Source organism: Xylaria bambusicola (genome assembly GCF_022495145.1).
Source record: "Xylaria bambusicola strain CBS 139988 unplaced genomic scaffold F5B22scaffold_7, whole genome shotgun sequence".
Lineage (NCBI taxonomy): Eukaryota > Fungi > Ascomycota > Sordariomycetes > Xylariales > Xylariaceae > Xylaria > Xylaria bambusicola.
Genome location: NW_025953560.1, coordinates 736514 through 753845, shown reverse-complemented (window position 1 = coordinate 753845; position 17332 = coordinate 736514). Strand labels below are relative to the sequence as shown.

The 17332-nt window shown below is 49.3% G+C and overlaps 4 protein-coding genes across 4 annotated transcripts; 2 read left to right on the top strand and 2 right to left on the bottom strand.

Moving 5' to 3' along the window:
• The first annotated feature begins 151 nt into the window (after positions 1 to 151).
• On the top strand, positions 152 to 2650 carry F5B22DRAFT_511377 (Metallo-dependent phosphatase-like protein). Its single transcript, XM_047972536.1, has 5 exons — positions 152 to 533; positions 661 to 716; positions 776 to 838; positions 962 to 984; positions 1102 to 2650. Exons 1-5 carry the CDS (start codon positions 260 to 262, stop codon positions 2633 to 2635), a joined length of 1950 nt encoding a protein of 649 aa, XP_047833966.1. The 5' UTR covers positions 152 to 259; the 3' UTR covers positions 2636 to 2650.
• Positions 2651 to 3802: 1152 nt separating this feature from the next.
• On the bottom strand, positions 3803 to 8394 carry F5B22DRAFT_634323 (NADP-dependent oxidoreductase domain-containing protein; the record flags this gene model as incomplete). The annotated part of the gene is made up of 6 exons (XM_047976968.1): positions 3803 to 5169; positions 6447 to 6553; positions 7012 to 7438; positions 7542 to 7634; positions 7764 to 7944; positions 8059 to 8394. The coding sequence occupies 6 exons, from the start codon at positions 8392 to 8394 to the stop codon at positions 3803 to 3805; spliced, it is 2511 nt and encodes an 836-aa protein (XP_047833965.1).
• Positions 8395 to 9682: 1288 nt separating this feature from the next.
• Positions 9683 to 12196, bottom strand: F5B22DRAFT_634322 (glycyl-tRNA synthetase; the record flags this gene model as incomplete). The annotated part of the gene is made up of 5 exons (XM_047976967.1): positions 9683 to 10078; positions 10131 to 10191; positions 10255 to 10688; positions 10818 to 11822; positions 11906 to 12196. The coding sequence occupies 5 exons, from the start codon at positions 12194 to 12196 to the stop codon at positions 9683 to 9685; spliced, it is 2187 nt and encodes a 728-aa protein (XP_047833964.1).
• A 710-nt stretch (positions 12197 to 12906) lies between these two features.
• Positions 12907 to 16021, top strand: F5B22DRAFT_594814 (ANK-repeat protein MBP1). The gene is made up of 3 exons (XM_047974069.1): positions 12907 to 13403; positions 13469 to 13838; positions 13898 to 16021. Exons 1-3 carry the CDS (start codon positions 13335 to 13337, stop codon positions 15463 to 15465), a joined length of 2007 nt encoding a protein of 668 aa, XP_047833963.1. The 5' UTR covers positions 12907 to 13334; the 3' UTR covers positions 15466 to 16021.
• Positions 16022 to 17332: the final 1311 nt, after the last annotated feature.

Sequence of the window (17332 nt, the reverse complement as noted above, 5' to 3'; positions counted from 1 at the left end):
CCCCTCCTTCTCACAAGCCCGTTACCTATCGTTGATATTTGATAGAAGAGCTGATAGGTAAGGGTGAAAGTAGGCGCTGGCGTGTCACCTCTTGGGCATAGACGAGAATAGATACAAAAGGGCACCGCACCGACCTCCAGCTTGGGATTGTTAACGTCATTCTTGCTTTCATGCCTGTATAGGACCGCTTGTGCCCACGCAAACAGCACAACACCAACACCAACACCAACAGCACCATCACCATCACCATCACAATACAATGCCTGAACGGAAGAATCCACCACCACCAAACGAGTCCGTCACGTACAGTTCGGGTGCTGGGAATAGCGGACCTCCAGACCTCCGGATTCTCCATTATAATGACGTCTATCACGTTGACTCGTCCTCGAGCGAGCCAGTTGGCGGTGTTGCGAGATTCATGAGTCTGACAGAGCATTACCGCAAAGGACCGCAGTTCGAGGGCCAACCCGATCTCCTTACCTTCTTTTCCGGCGATGCCTTCAATCCCAGTCCAGAGAGCTCGGTAACGAAAGGTATGTCTACCTCCTCCTTAGCAAGGCTTATCACCTCATCCAGAAGTAAAAGTATATATGGCAGGGGATGAGACGAGTCGATCTACATACTCAAGACTAATGGCTAACCCTGAATTGAACTAATTAGGCGATCATATGATTTCATTGTTGAACAATGCGGGAACAGATGCAGCGGCTTTAGGGGTCTGTACACCCTTTGCAGTCTTCCTAATGCAATGAATAGCATCTAATTACATCTCTAGAATCATGATCTCGACTTTGGTGTCCGCAAGTTCAGGCATCTAGTTTCAAAATGCAACTTTCCGGTATGCATTCCTCAGCGCTGCAATTTATTGCACTTATACCACTCTCGAGACTTTCTCACTCCCCGGCATGCGTCCCTTCTCAGATGATAACACCAGGAGATTGCTGACCCTTATGCTGGATAGTGGCTCATTGCGAATGTATTAGAGTATGAATTTCTTCTGTCACTTCTCTCATCACTTGATTGACATTGTCCACCTCGTGATGTCCTTGGTATCTCTTAATGGAATTTCACATGAGACGTGCTGACATTTCTTCCTGTCAGTCCAGCCTTAGGTGAAGATGTCCCAATTGGCAATTGTAGAAAGACACTCATGATCACATCATCGAATGGCGTCAAGATTGGGCTTATCGGCCTCGGTGAAAGGGAGTGGCTGGCCACCATTAACAGCTTACCGCCCGACCTCATCTACAAATCAGCGAGCCAGACGGCGAAAGAACTTGTCCCGCAGCTACGTGCAGAGGGAGCAGAAATAGTTATCGCCTTGACGCATATGCGCGAGCCCAACGACAACAAGTTAGCCGAGCAAACCGATGGTATAATCGATATCATCCTGGGCGGCCACGACCACTACTACAACCATAGCTTTATCAAAGGGACTCATGTGTTACGATCCGGCACCGACTTCAAACAGCTGAGTTACATCGAAGCAAGGCGGAAATCCGATGGCTCAGGGCGGTGGGACATCGACATAACCCGCAGAGACGTCACCTCGGAAATCCCACAACATGGTCCTACACTAGAGATAGTTGAGGCGTCAACAGCCAATATCAAAAAGAAGCTTCAAAAGCCCGTCGGCTACACAGCTGCGCCCTTAGATGCCCGCTTCCGCACCGTCCGGTTACAAGAAAGCAACATCGCTAACTTTGTCTGCGATATCATGCTGCACTATTACTCGGGGGATTGCAGCTTGATGGCATCCGGCACCATTCGAGGCGACCAGGTCTATCCACCAGGCCCCATCTTACTGAAAGACATCATGAGCTGCTTCCCATTTGAGGATCCAGTGGTGGTCATCCGAGTCCTCGGGAAAGCAATCTGGGACGCTCTCGAGAATGGCGTATCCCAATATCCTGCGCTCGAGGGCCGGTTCCCGCAGGTATCCAACATCAAGTTCTCATTCGACGCAACGAAGCCCTCCGGCTCGCGTATAGTCTCAGCCTCTATCGGCGGCGAGCCAATTGACATGGGGAAGAAATACGTCCTCGTCACACGCGGCTACATGGCGCGCGGCAAGGACGGGTACGACAGTCTACTCGTGGAGCCCGAGGGCGGGGTAGCCGAGGAGATAGTCTCTGAAGAAAACGGCATCCTAATTTCGATGATGCTCCGACAGTATTTCATGTCTCTCAAGGTTGTGGGCCAATGGAAGCACTGGGGCGCGAGCATGGGGCGGCACTGGAGCAGCGTGACGAGCAAAGTAGGCGCGAACCACCCGCACTACACAGCCTCACCCTCCTCTCCCACAAACACCAAACCCACACCTGCTGTTTCCAAAAACGGGGGCTGGGAAGAATGGAAGCCCGAGAGGATCCGCGAACGCCGCGCAAGCCTCACACACCCGATCGACGAGTCAGACAGCGAGGACGAGGATAACGACGAGCAGCGTAGGGAGAACACCATCGAGGATCTCGACGCCGAGATGCAGACCATGCGGCGCGTCTTCAGCAAGTGGGCGCGCCTCGCAGGCGTTGAGTGCAAGCCCGGCGACGAGCTGCGCGCCGACGAGTTCGAGGTCGACTGGACACGGGCCATTGCGCCACGGATCGAGGGACGGATCGTGCGCGTGGACAAATAACTTCCTAAAGCGAGAAAGAGAGGGCTTTAGTCACGCAAAAAGCTCCTGACCAACTTCGTTCCACCCACAAACCCGCGCCGCATCCATATCTACAAAAACAAAAGTGTGCGAGCAAACATGACAAGAGAAAACGAGGTGAAAAGGAGGGGAAAAAAAGACAAAAAAAAAACGAAAAGATTTACAATAGAAAAGAGGAGGGAAAACGGGAACAACAGGGTGCATTAGCATTAACGACGTTACGACCAACGACATCTATATAGGTCCATCCAAGGTTAGCAAACGAATAAACAATCAATCAAAGAAGTCAACACGCGAATAATAAACCCTCAAGAGTTTCTCGAGAAGATCTACATATGTAGCCATCGTCATATCCTTCATAACAATCTGGTCATGAAATCCACGTAATCCATGCGTTGTGGGAGTGTTATATTAACTAGCACATACTTACTATAGTATATCCCAAAGCAAAGCAGAAGCAACGCAGGGCAAGCGGCATCAGAATCGAGCAAGTTTAGAACGGATGGATGGGATATCTGGGCAAACATGAAAGGTCCATATATAAGTACGTAGCCGAGCGGGTTTCCAGCACACGACCTGTCACTCGCTCGCAAAACGTAGTAATGATTCGCTTAATCTCGCCTCCTCTGCATAGTTCCAATAAAGGTATGGATGTCTCCAAACAGACGATCTGCAATGCCTCCCCCGCCATGAATCCCGATGAAAACCGAACAGCCAAACCATTTCGTGTTTGGCAGTATTGTAGTGCTATACTATATCAGGCCACCGAAAATGCCGTGTTACCTGCCCCTTTCTATTCCACCTAGTAGTAGTAATAGTATGATACCTAAACCTACACCCCATACCTATGCCTAAACCTGTACGTACCTGGTTTATCTACCTATATACACTGCATATTCCGTAAAGATAAGAAACGAGAAAAAGAAAACAGACAAGTGAAAGCGGGCGGCAAGAATGAATCCAAAAGCTTGAGCGTCATGACAAGCTATCCTCGACCTAATAAATGCGGCGCGACCAAGTGCGGTCGAAAAGGGATCGAAAAAAGGATAGTCTACTTATATACAAAGGTAAGAAGGGATAGATCTGCGCGAGCAGACAAGGGTATTACAACGCAATATGCAATCTAAGCACGCAGGCCAGCCACCAGGTTTAGTCGGACGCATCGTCATCGCTATCCCAGTCATTAGGCGCCTCGACATACGCCGTCTTGCTCGTGGCCGCTTCTTCCGTCATCTCGCGCCAAGTACTCCAGCTGAGAACCAAGAACGCGATTACAATCATGGCGCCGCCAGCCAGGGTAGCAAAAGATAATGCCTCGCCCGTAACCAACCAGTCAGCGATGGCGACGATGAAGATGGTGAGCAGCGCAGCGACGGAACTAAGCACGGGGCTCGTGAGCGAGATAAGCACGAGGAAGCTGCCTGCAAAAGTAGCGTTCATAATGACACTGATCCAGAGGTAGAAGGCCGTGCTAGCAGACGGCAGTTCGAAGATTTCCCAGCCGAGGATGTGTAGGATCGGTAACGGGATCCAGAGTACGAGCACAGTGAACAGGCCAATGCAGGAGCCGAATGTGTTCGCGAAGATGACGCCGCGTGAGGCTTCGGCACCATCTGGCGGGCAGGCATACCGCTTATACAAAACCTCGTAAAGACCGTAAAGGACGCTACCGACACCGATGATGAGATTGCCAAGTAACCTGGTGCCTGCATCGGAAGCGTGGCCTGGGTCACGAGAATCACCGTACGCAACAACGAGAACGCCGACAATGGCAACAAGGACAGCAAGCGACTTATCCAGCCGGAGTTTCTCTTTAAGCAGCGGGACACTGAAAGCATAGGCGAAGAAAGTGGAGCAGTTGTATATCGCAGTGAGGTTGCCTGGACTGGTCATGTTGACGGCGACGTACCATGTTAGGCCCCCAAGGGTGAGACAGCTCGCGATACCGGCGGTAGCGCGTACCATGTACATGTAAGGGGTGGGTTGGAGGTGGCGCCGAGGGATGTCGAGCCTCTGTTCGGCGACCATGTGCGCGGTAGAGCGAAGGAGATCCTTGTGCCGGCGCCAGAACGTCGACCAGGATATATGGCGATCTCCCAACCGTAGGATGAGCAATTGAGCGGGCCAAAGAAGCACCCACGAGCCGTGTGTGAGGTACAGCATGCAGTAGGCCTTGTTCCAACCCAGTTCGTGCTGGACATAACGACCGAGCTCGGCCTGGACGACAAAGGACACGAGACACACCACCAGAAACATGGCGGCAAGCAGGTATTTCTTGCGAGCTGTAGCATGAGCCGGAGTTTCGGGAGAGTGTGACCGCACGTCCGAGGCACGGGGAGTCAGTGCCGGCCGGCCCGTAGTAGAGGATGTCGAGGCGACGGGATGAAGACCTGACGTGGCCCGGGACTCCAGGTCATCGTGATGCCGGGAACGGCCACGGTCTCGACCATCATCCTTCTCCAGCAGGGGCATTTCCGACTGACCGTCGGTAGGAAGGGCAAGGGAAGGCCTGCCGTCTCTTTCAGACATCATCTTGTCGGTGTATTCCTCGTCCGAGTCGTGGTCGAAGTGTTTCTTTACCTCATCGAAGTGGGAAGGGTCGGGAGTATCATGGAAAGGGAGGTCTAAAGGAGAGGCATCCGGAGAGTCAGCAACAGAATGAGTGTGGCTTGCATGTACTGTGGATGCACATAAGGCGGGATGTTCCTTTGATTGAACGTACCGGCTGGTGACGTAGAACTGCCATTGGCCCGAGAATCTTGCAGATATGAACTGGTGTCCTTTGAAAGGCTGGACAGGCGTATGTTGTCATTTGAATGCATCACATGGGGTTATACAGAACTGTCGACAGGGGTATATAAGTAGATACTAGATAATAATACAAGATAGGAAAAGCAAAGAATAGAAAGGCACAGATAGGGACTACAGGTTGTTCATCGGTAGCAGCGGCATCAGGACAACAGTGTACAAAAGATAAGAGACTAATAAGACACGAGGGGGGCGTGAGAATGCAAGTTGCAAGTCGCAAGTCTTGGGTCAGTGGGTCAGATGTTGGAAAGGCAGAAGAAAGGCAGAGGAAGCGGCTTGTGAGATGTACATACAGTAGGTAAGAGGTATGACAGGGATTCAGGTGGTGGGGCGCAATTGTCAAATGTGAGGGAGGTATCAGATGTCAGATGGTAGAAGACATATGCGAGAGGTTCCCAATTAACTACACCTAAGTTACTTAAGTAAGCAAGTACATATGTACCTACTTAAGTCATGAAAGTATCTGTCCATGCTTATAAAGGTCTTGTGCGACTGTAGCAGTGAGTCCAAAGTATGTGGTAGGTACATGCATTCCATTTCATCGATGTAGAGTTTTAGTTATAATGATTTAAACTCTTAGTATGCATAGGTGCCTATATAAGTACCTATGTATCTATATATCAGAGAATAATATCAGAAAACGACACTCTGCATCTTTGAAGCCATTAATTCTTATCCATCATCGGGAGTTGCAACTGTTATATAATGTAACAGCAGGAACTAGAAATGCGCTTCTTCTCAAAATGCCATAACAGGGCCATAACAGGGTTAATGAACCCATTACCGTGGATCAAAGATGCTGCACAGTTGACGTACAGTACGGTACATAGGTACCTGGGGATCATAATTACCTCCTGCCTTAAGTAAGCTAACTCTGGGGCAGTGTCAGGGGCTGACCATTTATGGATAGCGTATCACCCACTACACTAGCGAGTACCTACAGAGGTATGTATCTGGTATGTAGTACCTGAGGCTGTACATGTACCTGCTTGGTAGTGTACACAAGGTAACCCCAACACCCCCCCATCGGCTTCAATTCCGCGCACACCATCAGAGGTACCAGCTGATTGGTGTGGGTGAGGTGACCTTATTCTACGATAACGATGTGCATCCTATATACAGTAGTACATACATAGTAAGGATACGGCAAGCTTCAGAGATCACGCCGAGTGTAAGTACGCATACTTGCGATAAGCAGCTACTTGGCAACTCATTTTAACAGGCGCTTAACTCGGAGACTACTGTAAAGACCCGACTGGATGAACATCGTGATGTGATATGTCATATGGGAGTTTCTTCGCTTGCGGTCGGTGAGAATACTGCGCCGCGCCGGTCAAGCATATAATGTAGGACAGAACAGGAGATGCCACGCAGGTCAGGTGTCTCTATCACCAAACCCATCACAAGAGACAAGTCTTCATGCTATGCTATGCTCTACTCTGCTCTGACAGATCGGGCTATTTGCAAAGGCGATTGGTTCTATTAAGGTAAGGTATCAATATACTTATATACTCTCCGTACAACCCATTTATTTAGCCCCAGCCCCAAACAGCGCCTTCTGTGTATCATATTTATAGACGTAGTCCTTATGCCAGTAATTCGGCGCATCCGCTTTGGAAATCATCCAAGCCTCGTCAAGAGCCTGCACGACATCTTCTGGCAGCGGCCCCTTCTCCAGGGCATCCAGATTCCCATCGAGCTGGTCGTACGACGATATACCAATCAAAATACCATCGCCCCCGCCGTTCTTGATGCGCAGCGCACTGTGATGTACGGCCCAGCGTAGTGCTGTCTCAATCATAGTTAGACCGGGGTGCTTCTCCACGGCTTTCTCGATGGTCTGCAACGCGCGGAACGTGCTGTCCTTGAAGTAGCGCTGGCGGTAATTGGCGCCTGTCGGGTTGTTGGAGCTGAAACGTCCCTCTTGTACGTCCATATCTTTGCTCTTGATTTTACCGCTGAACAGACCACCCGCGACTGTACAGTACCAAGGTTAGTGGGAAACGTCCATAAGCATATACACGAGATCATATCCTACAATCTTAGGAAATATGGGCAAGAAAGATCTAAGAATACGTACTGGGGTTATAGACGACGATGTCAAGGCCATATCGGCGACAAGCGGGGACCAACTCAGGCTCGATGCCGCGTGTAATGGCATTATACATAGCCTCTGCAAAATGAAGCGTTAGCGATTGTCCCAGCATATCAAGATGAAATGATATCAGTTTCAGTCGCACTTGAACCACATAGGCGCAGGATCGCCCATTGGTGAATGAACAACAGCACGGGGTCGACTTACGGTAGATCGTAGGCCGCACCCACCCGTTATACTTGCAAATCATGACGACCTCAGCAACCTCGGCGGCCGTGAAGTTAGACAGACCAAGGCGGACAAACTTGCCAGCCTTGTGCAGCTTATCCACGGCCTCGAGGGTCTCAGCAAAAGGCGTCGCCCTATCCGCGGCATGGAGATAGCAGATCTGAAATTCAAACTAATCAGCATTCCATCAAGTCCACGCTCCTCAATAGCCAGCCGAGAAAAGTTAAGAAAAATACTACACCATATCGTAGTTAGCCAAAGATATAAAACTCACATCAACACAATCAGTCCCCAACTCGCTCAAACTAGTCTCTAGACTCTGCACGATTTTCTCCGGCGCGTGGTCGCCATCGTTACCAGGGTACTGGAATTTCGTGGCGAGCGTCAAACCGCGCTCCTTCCAGCCCGCTTCACGAGTGAACGCCTCCTGCTTGCGCGCCGTGTACACCCTCGCGGTGTCGACCTCGTTATACCCGCGCTCCTGGAAGCGGTCGAGCACGCGGCGGAACTCGCCGACGTCGGTGATGCGGGCGCCGGCCTGGGCGTCCGGGCCGAAGGTCATGAGACCTAGGATGATGCGGTCTCGCGGGGAAGAGGGGATGAGAGGCATTGTGACTTGTGTTTGTGTGTCTGTATCTGCGCGCGCGCGTGTATCTGTGTTTGATTTAAAAGATGAGGCGGGATGTCAGGAGGGGACGTGTCGGGATAAAAAGTGGTGAAGATGGATTAAGAAGGTAAATAGAAAGAGAGTTCAACCAGTCTCCTTCCTGAAATGAGGGTCTTGTAATGATACCACGTATATTTATACTTGTATACCTACCTCCAAATCTATAACTCTATATACATATATACATACATACGACCGAGACCATGAGCTACAAAAGGCGTTATTACGTGTTGCGGGTACCAACCGTATCTTTCTGTACGAGGTAGGTAGGCACCGGTGTTAACCCTACATTCGGCGCGCGGGAATAGCGAAGGGCAGACGAGGGGAAACCGTTGACGGCGTTATTGATACTTCCCCAGCATGTATGACTGACCTCTGACTGGCTGACTAAACATACATCAATGACGTCGCCGTTATTCGGCGGTAAAATCATCCACCAGACAAAGTATTAGGTTTGCAATGTCCTACCGCCGATTCGGTGATAGCATGTTTACCTGGATAGGTGCTTATTTAACTCAGTGCAGCTCGTGCATTTACTAATACTCCTCTCCCCCTCACTACTTTCAGCTTGGGCAGTTTTAAACGCCGAACCAACGTTGGGGATTGGTTTTAATTATGGGGGCCATAATGGCGTAACGGCCGATAGGCGTTTCGTGCTTCGTGGGGCTTTGCAAATGGGCGGAGTGTTCAGTAACCTAGCGTAATTAGAAGTAGACCTCATATCTCTTCAATCTTTGCTGTCCCCTAGGCGTACTTTGGAAGAGAGTAAATATCACGGCTTAGGTCACGGCTAGTCAAAATCCGAGTAGATCTATCAAATTTGAGTTGTCTGGATATCTCTCAACCCTCTATAGCTATACTCAGTTTCGCCAAAGACATTTTGTAACTCGTCACACATGTGCTACCTAGGTAGGTAGATTAATTTGAATATCAGTCCGTCTTTCACCCTTCCACCAAAACTTTTTAGACGTTGTATCGAGTTAGTAGGACACGCTCGCAATAGCAAGGGTGACATGTTCTGTCCATACAAAGCATCACAGGTCAAGCCGAGAACCAGAAGATAGTCTTCGTAAACGAGTTGGTGCTCGAGACAAAAATGGAACAGCTGAAGTTCATCTTGCCGCACACTCTACCCACTGGGCATCGGGGTTGCACGAAGTGGAAGGCTCGCGACGCCGTATATTGATGGACAAGGACAGACAGAGCTACTCGGACCGGAAATAGTTCGGTCTTATCGAACAGTAACCTCAGTCTCTTGTCCAACGAAAGCTGGTAGTTCAGATTCAACATCTCGCCATGACTTGTCACCATCGACCATAGAACGGATGGCAGCAATGATTGTCTCCGTATCAGCACGAACTTGGCTCGTTGAATCTCGGTCTCTTAAAGTGACTGTCTTGTCTTGAACGGTCTGGAAATCGATCGTGATACCTAGGGGTGTGCCAAGTTCATCGTTACGGCTGTAGCGCTTGCCGATACTTGCCGAAGTATCGTCGATGCGGTTAGAAATTCCAATTTTACGGAGCTTCTGGGATAGCTCATAGCAGAATGGTCGGAAGACATCGTTGCTGGAGAGGGGTACAATGAGGACCTTTGTGGGCGCTACAGTAGGAGGGAATGACAAAACCTGATCCACGATAAGCGGGAAGACAACACGTCAGACAAGGCAAGATACTCACACCACGAGCCTCGTCACCACCTTCGCTAGCACGTGTCCAGTAGCAGTGCTCCATGAGTGCACTGGAAGATTCAAGGTTAGAAAATGACACTGAGTGTTGGTTGGAAATGAATGATGGAACTTACTAGAGTATTCTTCCGATACCGAAGGAAGGCTCAATAACATTGGGCACGAATTCCCGAGTATTCTCTGTTCTTGTCCGCTGCTCAATCTTGATGAGCTCCTTAGGCACAGATACCTTGCCGTCGGCAACACCATCAACCTCAATGGTTAAGGAGCCATCAGTATCTAGGGCTTTTGCAAGCTCTTCCCTCTTTGATTGGCTTGTTGCAAATAAAGCAGATTCTACAGCTCTGCCATCCTTCTTGAAATGAGGGCCGAACTTTTTCCTTTCTAATTCTACTTCCCACTCTGTTACCTTGATGGGTTCTGGGCGTCGCTCACGAACAATGAGTGAGGCGCCTGTCTTCTTTGCATGTACGCTCAAGTCATACGCGCTGCGGTCAGCACAGCCAACGCATTCAATCCAGCCAAAGGAAGTCAATAATTCAGCATCCCACTAGAATTGAGGCCTGGTTAGTATCTGGTAGCCTCATAAAGCTCGATCGCCTAAGACTGAGCAGCGCAGTGGCCAGCGTTTGTGGAATAGTTTTTCTCTCGAAACTCCGGGGAAAGGGTAGTCACTTACGCAATCTGCAGCATAATGGGCCATCTCGTTCGCCATATGCTGTCTAAAACGAATCTTGGATTGGTCAACACCAATATTCTTGAGGAAGAGGTGGATGCGAGCCAGGAAGTAACCAAGGGTCTCGTTATCGACGGTACCGTTTGCTACAGCTTGACCAATGGTGACCTTTTGAACATCCGTCTTTCCAGAAAGCTGTGTCTCCTTATTCAGGAGTACTAACTCGACGTCTTTGACTTGGTCGAACCGTGGGTGCTTCTTACCACCATGGGGGTCTACAAAGTGCTCAATCTCTGCCATAAGGAATTCTCGTACACGCAGCAAGCCAGACCTAGGCGAAATTTCGTTTCGGTAAGATCTGCCAATGGAAGCAGAAGCGAAAGGCATCTGTTGCTGATTGAAATCGAGCAGCTTGGAGAAATTCAAGAACTGGCCTTGGGCTGTCTCGGGGCGCAAGTAGCCAGGAAGGTTACTGCTCGGACCAATTTTCGTTTTGAACATGAGGTTGAAGTCGACTGGCGGCAATGGTTGGACTCCGGTGGCCGGGTTCTTGAGGTTGAACTTCTGAATCAACTCGCCAAGCTCTTGTGTGTTGTAGTTGTCTATTTTGGCTAGGACCTCCTCATACTCCTTGACAACCGCATCGTCCAGCTTGATAGGCACAACAGCTCCTTTAACCTTCTTCTTCTTCTTGGGGTCCGCTTCCTTGGCGGCAATCCTCTGGCCGCGCGCCTCCTTGTCGCCCTTAAGTCGGTTCTCGAGAATTTCCTCGATAAAGTGGTCGGCACGGAAGATCTCGCCATTCTGAGGGTCTTTGCACATGGAATCAGCGAATTTGTCGACGTGACCACTTGTCTTCAACACCTCATGAGGGGTTAGAACACTGCAGTCGACCTCTAGCATGTCCTCCTCGAGGATAAAGTGTTTGCGCCAAGCATCGACGACACCTTGTTGCAGTGCGCAGCCCGGAGGGCCGTAGTCGTAAAGGCCAGAAACACCGCCGTAAATCTGCAGGCGACAATGTTAGTACTCTGTAAGATACGTATATAAACCATAGGAATAGGAAATAGCGACATAGTCTCTATGCATACCTCAAAACTGGGGGTATAGAACATGCGCCGCCTCAGCATGGCATCCAATGTGGCGCGATCAAGGGGCTGGCCCTTCAGAGTGGTGGCCGTAGTCGTCATGATTGGGGGCTGTATCTCGGACGATTTGCTATAGGGACGGAGAGAAAGGGGAGATGGAAGGGAAGGGCTAAACGGGACAGATATTTTTGGAGTAGACGATAGTCTAGACTGCCCAATACGATGGTAGAGATGGTGATGATAGCTTCTACGACCAGCTAATGAGGGTCGGGAAACAACACGAAAGACCCGCATCAACTCGGCGGGATGTCTGCGCAGGAGAGGGACGGCACAAGAAAAAAAAAACAGATATACAGAAGGAGGGGCACCAGTAAGGCACGAGATCGGACCTTCAGTACTGCAGTTCGGTTGACTCAGGGCCGTTCGTAGCAGAGGTAGGGGGGCCGGTCGACTCATCCAGGTCCCTAATCCCCAAATCTCACACGTGACAAGTGCTGAACTTTTCCCCTACAGAGGGAGAGATACCCCGCTATTAGCGTCAACTTGTGACACTAGACTACCTACTATGTACTATGTACTAGGTAGGTATGTAGGTATCTACTGTGAGCTCTGAGAGGAATGCTTAATAAGGAGGGGTTGCGGAGAGCCAGAGCTGGCGGATGAGCATAGATTAGGTAGCGCAGATTAGCAGATAAGTCCCTATCTCGATATATGCTTATAACGGGCAGGTATCTCTCTTCCCATTTCAGTCCATTTCAGTCCATTTCAGTCCCATTCTGGCAGTGATTTGATAGCTGCACGACATTCCCGACCTGTGCGAAATAGGCTGGTCCTTCACCAGAATCTGACCAGTAGCATTAGCGCAGATTAGCGGCACTAGCAGAAGCGACGAACCCTTGTTCGCTCCACAAAAAACGCTCCCAACTTGGTCAAGTGCCACACTCATTAACGCGTGTTACGGTCGCGTCTTGGGTCTTGGTCTTGGGTCATTCACCACCTCCCTCACCTCACTTTGAATTGGCTCGCAGGCGCGTTCTTGCTGACACAGACGGCCAGTGCCATGTCACAAATCCATCAACCGAACATCCACCATATCCATCATCGCCAAAGGGCATGTATTATGCAATTTCACACATCATAGGTCCTGATGCAATTGAGTAATGTCACTTACATCAATACCCTAGCCCGCGTCCCCTTTTTGACCAACATAGATCCGTCTACCCTCCCCTGCTCAGTTGCTCTCACCCAGCTCTGCTATTCGGTCAGCCCAAGTCTGGACCAGTGTTTTCGTCGCACGGCCTATACCGAGGAGTGTGCTCTGCTGCAAACTCTTGTTAGTTCTCTCTAAGTTAGCTGTCACTGCTTCCACACACAGAGACAGAAGCAAGAGAGGCATCGACGCAGCAGCAAAGACGCCGAACATACAGTCAGCATGCCCCCCCAACCAGCAGCGCCGGCAAAGTCTACCGAGCCTGGCATATATAGTGCCACATACAGTGGTGTAAGTCGTTATCCTCTGATCTATTCCTCGGAATCCTTGGTTTAACCCCCACCGCGAATCTTTAGATCCCCGTCTATGAGTTTCAGTTTGGCTCAGAGCTCAAGGAGCATGTAATGCGACGGCGATCCGACAATTGGATCAATGCTACTCATATTCTCAAGTGTGCTGGCTTCGATAAGCCTGCCCGAACTCGTATTCTCGAACGCGAAGTCCAGAAAGATGTACATGAAAAGATCCAGGGCGGCTACGGAAAATACCAAGGCACATGGATACCCTTAGAATCAGGGGAGCAGCTCGCCCGGAGGAATAATATCTACGACCGACTTCAGCCTATCTTCGAGTACACACCCGGTGGTGAAAGCCCGCCTCCTGCTCCTCGCCACACGAGCAAGCCCAAGGCACCTCGGAAACCCGCCGTACCCAAATGGAATAACAGTAAGCTCTTTATGAACACCTTGACCAGCTAGAACGTGGCTTTAACATAAACATGTCAGGCCTTCCACCGCCTCCGCAACAGCCGCCGAGAGAAGAATTTGAGACGCAGAGTCAACCGATCAACGAAGATGATACACCCGACAACATTACTATCGCTTCTATGTCTTACATGGCAGAAGACGACCGTCATGATCTATCCCACTTTTCGACGGGTCATCGCAAGAGGAACCGAGATGAGACTATCCAAGACCTTACGGAACAACAGCACTCCGTCTACGGTGACGAGCTGCTCGATTACTTTCTCCTTTCCCGCAATGAGGAGCCTACCTTCCGACCCGAACCTCCTCCAAACTTCCAACCTGACTGGTATATTGATTCCGAACGGCATAGCGCTCTCCACTGGGCCAGTGCCATGGGAGATGTCGATGTCATCAAGCAACTGAAGCGGTTTGGGGCAAATCTAGGAGCTCAAAATATCCGAGGCGAGACGCCTTTCATGCGGTCTGTTAATTTCACCAACTGTTATGAGAAGCAAACCTTTCCTGCGGTGATGAAAGAACTCTTCGAAACCATCGCCATCCGCGACGATACGGGTTGTACTGTGATCCATCATGCTGCGATCATGAAGAGTGGTCGTGTACAGAGCCAATCTTGTTCCCGGTATTACCTAGACAGTATCTTGAACAGGCTTCAAGAAACTCATGATGCCAATTATGTCCACCAGCTTTTAGACATACAAGACCAGAACGGTAACACGGCCTTACATCTAGCTGCGAAAGTGAAGGCAAGAAAATGTGTGCGTGCACTTCTTGGTCGGGGAGCTGCATCGGATATCCCTAACGTAGAGGGTGTTCGTGCTGATGAACTCATCAAAGAATTAAATGCAACCAGAAATACGAGAGAGCGGGCCCCACAACAACGGTCTTCATCACCGTTCGCTCCTGATTCTCAACGCCATGTTTCATTCCGCGATGCATTATCCGATTCTGTCACAAAACTTGCAGTGTCGTATAATTCGGACGCAGCTAATGCTATCCAGAACAAGATAACACCTTTAGTATTCGAGAAATTTCAAGATTTAGCTCGGAATTATGAAGAGGAATGGAAGGAAAAAGTCGAGGCTGAGAACGAGGCCCGTCGGTTATTAGGCAACACACAAAACGAACTGTCTGCTGTACGTCAGCACATCGCTGACTTGGAGGCTAGCCTAGAGGCACCAGAGGAGGCTGCGAAGGCGGTCAGCGATTCCGCTCTAGCACAAGAGCAAGTCCTATCTCTTCTAGCCAACCAGAGCCGGTACCATATACAAGCCTTTGTAGAGCAGAGCCTAGCCCTTATGAATGGGGACCAAGGTGAAGACTCGTATGAGGACAGGCTGAGGCTCGCCCACGAGCTCAACGAACTTCTCCAGAAGCAGAGGCAGGCAGAACTGGAATATGTTGTTGCCCTGGGCCAATCTGGCACAGGCGAGAAAATTGACAAGTACCGCCGCCTCTTGAAGCAGTGTCTAGACCGCCAAAGCGCGGAGAACCTCGACACAACCATTGATGACATAATCGACTTGATGGAGGAGGAGCGGAGCGAGGGAGCGGTACCGGGCCAAGGAGAGCCAATGATGTTATGTTAGGGCCATCATGCATCATCAAGGCCCTTGTACAGTTGTAACAAAGAAGTGTCTTGTTCATCATGTGCGGCAAACGATTACCACAATTAAGGTATGATTAGAGTATTGTGTTGTATATAATGGGCAGGGATAACCTCGGTTGAGGCATGTGCAGACCGGGCTATACTACCTGCCTACCTGCCTTATCTTTCGCAAGCGACAACGATTACCCAGGTAGACAAGAAAGAAAGAAAGCAAAGCAAACCCTATGAGATGATGATGATGATGATCCACAGTAGTTAGTTACAATGTGGTTACCAGCTAGCTGAAAGGATTAGGTGACCACAATGCTTATGGTATGTTAAATTAAATGACGTTGTCATATAAGTCACATGCTCTTGTCATTCATGTAATGAGGCTGACTACATGTATGTACGGTGCACGACATGGACCCTTTTTTTCTTCTTATTATGGTTACTTATCCAACTATATCTATATTTGTATTATCTCTTACGATGCACTTAGGTCAGGTGCTTTATAAAGGCGGTGAAAAAAAAAAAAAAAAAAAAAAAAGGCGCGCTGCACTACTCGAATAATCGAGTGACTAAATATGTACACGTAGGTAGAAGAGAGTGACGAGGCAAGTTTCCGTGAATGCGCACGTAAGTCTGAGATTGTTCGTAAATACGGTACGCAATGTCTACATGGTGGAGTTGGATAACGTATAACCTAGATATGTCTTCACCGACGCGGAGCGTAGTAATTGGAGGAGAATAAACGCCGAGACATTCATTATCGACATGACTTTATCTCATGATCCTACGGTAAACATATAGATAGAGTCGGTGGACATTAACCAACAAGCTACGATGCAAGCAACCTCGAGATTCTGCCCTCGGTCGGGTTTGATGTGAAATATGAGGCTCCCTTACTCACTTACTAACTAACTTACTATGTCAGATCTTGCGTTTGAAAACCTACCCAGGTTCTAGCAAGAGCTGACGGATGTATATGTAGTATGATCAGCAGAAGACTCTTTCATCGTTATACTGTAATTAGAGGCTTACTTTGCTTTACTGTAGCGAATTTACGACCTCCTCAATAGTATCTACTGCACGAGTTTCTATTAGCGTTTCTTATGAGTGATCTCCGTTTAGCGGTGTGTATCGCAGCTCAAAGGTATCGTGACATACAGACAGGGTGCTGTCTCAAATGAACTCAACTGCTGACATCGTCTTGATAACATGGCTTGGGGGACGATCCAGAAGCGTAAGACGATCAGCTCTGCTACCGATGAGGCGAAGAGGATTTCCACTCCTTGCGAAGTAAATGAGTCATATCCGTCAGAGCAGATGATCTTGAAGTTCGTAAGAAGGTATGTATCTGGATATTTCTCCGCAGTGGCGCAGATATATCTCGCGATTGGAGCTCAGTATTAGAATTCCGCTACCGTCGCCAACCACGAAGGGGATCGAAGGCATGTTTGTGCGAACTCTATAATTCGAAGTCTTCGGCAAGAGTTTCCTTACGAGGAATCCTAACCTAGTAGAACGAAGTAGCTTAGTCTTGCTATATCATATGTCCACACATATATTTAAGGCCCGGTAGTATTGAATGCGGGTTCCTCACATAGCAGTCTAGTTCATGTAAACGGACAGAGTTAGATGAGAATAGGAAAGCCGAGAAGAAGCAAAACGAAGTGGCTACCGTAGGGAATCGGACCCCGAGTGTCAAACCGTAAACCTTTGGAGAGACTACATCAGCCCGGCCAATAGTCCAACACCTTAGTTATCATCATAACCTTACCTAGTATCTTGCTGATCGTAAGTCAAGTCTAGTCGATGGTGAGAGACTTCAATCATGTTTCGATATATGTTTAAACTTTCCTGAG

Excerpts from the sequence above, each read along its gene's own strand:
- F5B22DRAFT_511377 (XM_047972536.1), top strand. The coding sequence starts at position 260 with ATGCCTGAACGGAAGAATCCACCACCACCAAACGAGTCCGTCACGTAC. Across the intron at positions 534-660 it reads AGAGAGCTCGGTAACGAAAG|GCGATCATATGATTTCATTG; the intron begins GTATGTCTACCT and ends TGAACTAATTAG. Across the intron at positions 717-775 it reads CAGATGCAGCGGCTTTAGGG|AATCATGATCTCGACTTTGG; the intron begins GTCTGTACACCC and ends TTACATCTCTAG.
- F5B22DRAFT_594814 (XM_047974069.1), top strand. The coding sequence starts at position 13,335 with ATGCCCCCCCAACCAGCAGCGCCGGCAAAGTCTACCGAGCCTGGCATA. Across the intron at positions 13,404-13,468 it reads ATAGTGCCACATACAGTGGT|ATCCCCGTCTATGAGTTTCA; the intron begins GTAAGTCGTTAT and ends GCGAATCTTTAG. Across the intron at positions 13,839-13,897 it reads CGTACCCAAATGGAATAACA|GCCTTCCACCGCCTCCGCAA; the intron begins GTAAGCTCTTTA and ends TAAACATGTCAG.